This window comes from Mastomys coucha, unplaced genomic scaffold (genome assembly GCF_008632895.1).
Source record: "Mastomys coucha isolate ucsf_1 unplaced genomic scaffold, UCSF_Mcou_1 pScaffold21, whole genome shotgun sequence".
In the NCBI taxonomy this organism is placed as follows: Eukaryota; Metazoa; Chordata; class Mammalia; order Rodentia; family Muridae; genus Mastomys; species Mastomys coucha.
Genome location: NW_022196904.1, coordinates 65,645,031 through 65,651,535, shown reverse-complemented (window position 1 = coordinate 65,651,535; position 6,505 = coordinate 65,645,031). Strand labels below are relative to the sequence as shown.

Sequence of the window (6,505 nt, the reverse complement as noted above, 5' to 3'; positions counted from 1 at the left end):
ACACACACACACACACACACACACACACACACACACACACACACACACACGAATGGGGCACAATCTCACTATGTGATCCTGGCTGGCCTAAAGCTCCCTATGTAAACCAAGATGGTCTTGAACTCAGAGACTGCCATTCCCAGCATTGATATGGCAACTCACAACTGCCATTAACTGCAGTTCCTGGGGATCCACATCCAACACCCTCTTCTATTCTCCAAAGCTCAAGGCATGCATGTGGCGCACATACATACATGTAAGCAAACATTCATAAATACAAAAGTAAAGTCTTTTTAAAAAGCAAAATGGCAATGAACAGAACAGCATTTTTTGCATATTGCAAGCCTGACAAGGAATTTGTTTCTAAAGCACACAAATAATCTGTTTACAACTCACTGACATGAATAACCCAATTTTTAGATGGCCAAGGGTCTGAACAGATATTTCACACAGGTATACAATCACTCAGCCAACATATGCTCAGTGCCTCCCACTGTTCCAACATTTTTCCTTTGTCCTAAACAAACTGCAGAGACTTCTGAAACAACTAACTGGCCCTTGTTTTGAAGGTGACTCAAATCCCATTACAGAGGAGCTTCTCCCAGTTGCTAACCACTGCAGCACAAGGCCCAGAGGCTTCTCACAGTTCTGGCTGGCTCCTCACCCCCCAGACACCCTTTCCCACTTCAATGGAATCAATTCATTTCTACAGTAATAAGAAAAAAAGCTATCTAGAATTTACCTCACTCAATTTGGATTTGTCCATTTGGCCATGTCACCTTACAATGCCCTTGTTTTAGGGAAATGATATGCCAGTTTTAGCCAGAGTCCTGAGGTAAGTAGTATTTTAGCCAATGGCATGGTATCACATAGCTGTAAGGCAGAGTATCTCAAAGGGCAGTTGCCATCCCATTTTTACAGAAATACTTGCCAGGTGAAAGAAAGACTCCTCAGTCCCACCTGCAGGGCACGCTGTTTCATATGAGCATCCTACCACACTGACTAGACGACCACAAATAGTAAAATACTATTGTTTTCAGTTGAGCTCCATGCACAAGACTAATTTTATAAATGTATCATTATATCAGTTAAAGTGTATACACGTAAAAATGTTTTTAATTTCTATATGAGGTTTCAAGTTAGCTATAGTAAATAAACAAACACAAACAAATATAAAATCAAAATAAACCATATTATTTACTTACATATAATGGAGCTTGTTGTGGACTAAGTTTCATGACCTAGGACACTGAAACAAAAAAAGAAGAAACAGATGAGAATAAAACCAAAATTTGTCAACCAAAATATAAAAAAATATATCAGCTAACAGTTGCAAACATCACCCATGGCTATTTGAGTATGAAAGTTGTAGATGTCACCTAATAATTGTAGATGTCACCCGTGGCTCTGTGAATATAACCCCAAGTCTCAGTGGTGTACTCTCATCTCTCCTTAGAGATTTAAGAAGACAGAAGTCCAAAGGCTACAGAATACTTATGTTCTAGTCTTTTCAGAAGAGGATGAGTTTTCAGATTGAAAAATCAAGGTCAAACATCTTTAGTTGAGCTTTCACATGACATCCTAAGCTCATCAACTATTGCTTACCAGTGCATTACCCCAAGACCCCACTAGGACGTTTGTGGTGAAAGTAGGTAACAGAAGACCACTAAAGCACTCTCCATTTCTGCCTTTCCCTCAGAAGAAGAAGGCCTTAGTTTACCTTTAACAGCTAACAATGGTCAGATTTCTGTAACTGAATTCTCACCAAAAAAAACACCACCACCAACAACAACAACAACAACAATAATAACAACAAAACTGATTAGACACTCTGAGATAGAAGGGGTAAAGCTCACAAGGCCTTAACCAAAGACAAAAAACTATAAGTAAGTAAGCAATGCCAAGAGCAGGAGAAATCATCTTCCTTAGGGAAGACCACACCAAGTGATTGTTCAACACCAAATGGCCAGCCCTGAAGACACATTCACACACCTAACATTATACAAACTGAGCAAGTTGTATTTATATATTTAGGGATACACACAATCAACAATAATTAAATAGAAAGAGGGCATGAATTTGAGAGAGAGAAAGAGGTGTACATGGGAGGTGTTGGAAAAAGAAAAGGGGAAGGGTAGAAATGATGTGACACAACTCAAATATATAAAAAATTTTAAAAGACACTACCCCCCCAAAGAAAAAGAAAAAAGAAAGAGAATAGCATATTCTTAAAACGTTTGGCTTGGTAATTTTATTAGGACAACGGAACAGCGGGTCCTTCGCCCTTGAATATAAACTGATCTGAGAGGAGACCAAAGTGACTTGATTAAAACTTCATCTGAAGTTTTACATCTAATAGATAAATTAAGGCACATACTAACCAGCAACCCCAGCAGTACAGAAACATCACTTAGTGAAAAACAATAGCTAAACTGCACCATGAATTCTCACAGATTTCAAAAGCCCAACAATAAAACTGGAATCTAAACAGCAAAAAGTTAGAGGTTTTCAATAGTCAAGTTTTCATGATCATAAATAATCTAAACACACATCTCAAAATAAGATTCCTCACAGAACTACCACAGATCAAGCTGTGTGTGTGTGTGTGTGTGTGTGTGTGTGTGTGAGATGGGGGGGAGACTGAGGCTCACCCCCAAAGTAACTAACATGGGGGGTGTTCCATTATTCTAGTAGTAAATCATTTCCAATCAGTTCCAGTTCCATGCCATAGGCAGGCTCTCCATGTTTGATGAAGCATCTCTACAGCCTCCCTTGCTCATTCTCTAGTTACCTCCCCACAGTAGTTCTCAGGCCTGCAGTGCTCCTTCCTCCTTGCAAGTATTCATTTAAGGACTTGGAGGTACTAAAATCACTGAAAACCAAGATCAGAAATGTATCAGCTCCCTGTCTCAAAAAAACAAAAAAACAAAAAAGAGAGAGAGAGAGAGAGAGAGAGAGAGAGAAATGTATCAGCTCTTTTTAATAGAAAAGCTAGGTATACTTCAGGCCATTATACTCAAATAGGAAACACAGATTAAAAAGAAAGGTTAGGGGCTGGAGAGTTGGTTCAGCAGTTAAGAACACTTGCTGCTCTCCCAAAGGGCCAGAGCTCAGTTCTCAGCACCCATATTCACTGCAGCTGCCTGCAACTCCAGCACCAGAGGACTCAATCCTCTCTTGTGGCCTCTTTGGGAAACTACACCCAAGTAAGCATAAATCTATACATAAAAAGTTAAAAAAATAAATAAAAGTAATCTTTTTTTTAAAAAAGATGTTGATGAACTTGAATAGTTTTTCAGTGCATTAAACATACACAGACATAGAAATTAATACTCCAGCAATCCATAAGGACTAAGGACTGGCAGCATCTGTGATGAGAAGCAGTTTGACTCACTAGCCATTTTATAAAATGTTCACGATTTGCTAAGAAAAAAATAAAATGCTGGTTTCAAATGGCTTCTCTAAGCGACTGCCACTGTACTGGTGAGAATCACATGAGGGAAGGCGAGCTGATGCCGTCTCAATAGTATAGAATTATAAGCTCATCTAGACACACTACAAAACCAGACCCATACACAGTGCTCCAACACAAGGATTAAAGAGGGATGACAAAGTGTCTGCCAGGCCACACTTTTCAAAGAATCAGATCACTGTTATAGTGGCAGCACAGGGCACCAGAAAGAATCCATCTGTCAAAAAGAATCAAAGCAACAACCAGAAGGCTCCAGGAATGGCTGGGGAACTGAATGACTTTTAGGCTCCTTAAATGCTGACACACAAGAAGAGAATTAACTTTCACAGCACTTTATATCTGATGCTTTATTCCTTCTTCACAGAGCATACTATTCTCCCCATTTCATTGATTCAAAGAATAATTACTTAACACTAAGGACAAAAGAGGAAAGAGCCAAAATCTGTCCAATGTCAACATGTAGACTTTTTTCCTCATGTCATCAACTAGGAGTCTTTGTCAACAAGAGCTGTTAAGCCCTTCTGCAAAGGGAAATGCTTTACTAATAACATCTAATAATCTCATCAAGTAGTTCTAAGAAAACTTTACAATGTCTTCCTTAGCCAGTAATCTAAAGCAAATACAAATTTAAATGAGTTGCTTTCAGCTAACAACAATACAGAGAAATACAGACAGTGAAAGCTGTCTAACATTTGAGCTAAAAAGAAATATCAAAATCCAGTTTTAAACAATATGATGATAAAGTATGGCTACAAATCTACAAGTCTGTAAAACTAGCTAGAGTTAAAATGGGTCCTAAATCTGACAGGTGTGAAATAAGCGAGTGACAGTGACAGGTGCTTCTGTCCTTCCCACTTTATTTTATAATGTAGAGTGAACACAAATGTCCTTTTTGCTGTTGTATAAAAGTGGCATATCCACTTTATGTCAAGACAAGACACACCCAATTTTAATCCCAATTGTCGCAATCCCATAAACTAACATTCTCCTGTACTTTGATGTAACTACTCGCAGTCTTCTCTTCACAGGGTACACTGATTAGACTGCTACAGTTAGGTGTGCAGTGTTTACAAAAATTAATAACAATAAACAGTTTGAATTTTTCAAATTATTACCTATGAAGCGGTATGTAGAAATTCAGATGAGAATGGGTATGTTCAGGGTGGTATGGCTGAAGATGATGTGTAGAAATTTAATCACTATACAAGATATCATAGGAACTAAGGCATGAAATTCTACGGCTGTAAGGCTGACCTGAGAGAGAGGAAGGACAATAACAATGTGGTTGCATAAATGAATGAGAAATCTTAAAAGGCCACAAGAAGATTACTTATATTTATTATATAAGTATAATATTTAAGATTTATTATATTAATAAATAATATAGTGTCCATAAACACTGTTTAAAGACCAGGTTGGCCGGGCGGTGGTGGCACACGCCTTCAATCCCAGTACTTGGGAGGCAGAGGCAGGCGGATTTCTGAGTTCGAGGCCAGCCTGGTCTACAGAGTGAGTTCCAGGACAGCCAGGGCTATACAGAGAAACCCTGTCTCGAAAAACCAAAAAAAAAAAAATCGGGTTGTAAATATTTGAGGTTTTATGGTTTATGTCTCTAATACAGTATGTAAAATTAATCAGTACATCTGCATTTAGGGAAGCTTTATAGAAAGAAACAACAGAATCATCCAGGAAGCTAGCCAGCATGGTAACAACTTTTAGCTAAAAGCCAGTGTGACACCTGTAGTACAAGTAGCAGTGTGTACCCACCTGAGGCTTCATGTGCCCCAAAATGCTATCAGCTAAAAACAAGTGCTAATATAGGAACGGCAAAGGGGGGTGATACACAGTATTAACAAAAGCTCCAATCCTCAAGAGATTACTCCTCCTAAAGCAAACTGCTTATCTGAATCCCAGTCTCTTTAATTACAGAAAAGACATATAATTATTGCATGTATTACAGGATTGGAGTAAGAATTAAAATACAGAAACCAGGTACTGAACCTAAGAGATAGACCAAAAACCATTGCTTTATCTTCTTGTAGTTTCTTGATCTCACAGAAAACCATGAAATACTAAATGGAAACCTTCAAGTACCCAGAGATATCTTTCTGACATTTTAAAATGGACCGGTATATAAATTAAATTCTAAAATAATAAAGAACCCATGGGGGGGGGGGGAAATCGGTAACAAATACTAAGAGTTGGTAAGTCTATTAACTGTATTTCTCACTGTAACCAAATACCTGACAGGGAGAAACTGCAGCAAGGAAAGGTCTGTTGGGATCAATCTGGGGGGTACAGTCTACCATGGCAGAATGGCATAGCAGAAGCTGCACCATGATAGCTGGTCAGATTGCATGTGCAGTCAGGAAGCAGAAGTGAGATAGATGCTGGTCTCAGGTGGCATACTGCGGTACCCCTTTTTAAAGTCAGACAAGGTCCTGAATCTGGGAGATGCACTGCCCATACTTACAGTGAGTTTTCCCTCCCCCTGTTAAACATCTCTGGAAACTGCCTCAAAGACACACCTGTCACCTCAGATGATTCAAGCTGGCCATGAAAAGTAGACACCATAGTAAAGCATAGTAAGAGTCTGAGTCCTTGGGGATTATAGGGAATTTTCCTTCCCAAGCTGTTTTACCTTTAACTATTCGAATAAAATCTGAAGATTAATGTTGTACTTTTTCAACACATATCTGAATTGTAAATGTGTAAAAGTTTGCTAAATGTGCCGAACTGAAAGAAAAGCAAAACAACTAAAATCTTTACTAATGGTCTTTACAGAATGTGTACCTATAGATATATTAACATAAATAAAACTACTCTATGCCTAAAATGAAACATTCTGAAAATTGGGGATAGGCATTTCACAGGCTCAACATGATTACTGGGTAATTTTACTTATAAACTTGGTGATCTCTACACACTTACTAGAGAACACATGTCTAGGTCTAACAAAACCTGAAACTAAATACCCACGGAAGGAGTTGCAGAGATTAACTATGGAGCAGGGACTGAAGGAAGGGCAAGCCA

General features: G+C 38.5%; 1 protein-coding gene across 8 annotated transcripts in view; it reads right to left on the bottom strand.

Moving 5' to 3' along the window:
• Window positions 1-6,505, bottom strand: part of Akap13 (A-kinase anchoring protein 13) — a 303,651-nt gene that overhangs the window by 221,208 nt on the left and 75,938 nt on the right. For all 8 annotated transcript variants that reach the window (XM_031387008.1, XM_031387010.1, XM_031387009.1 and 5 more), the window contains exon 2: window positions 1,206-1,249. In XM_031387008.1, coding sequence (XP_031242868.1) covers window positions 1,206-1,238 — 33 coding nt within the window. In that variant the 5' untranslated portion in view covers window positions 1,239-1,249. The remainder of the gene's footprint in view (window positions 1-1,205; window positions 1,250-6,505) is intronic.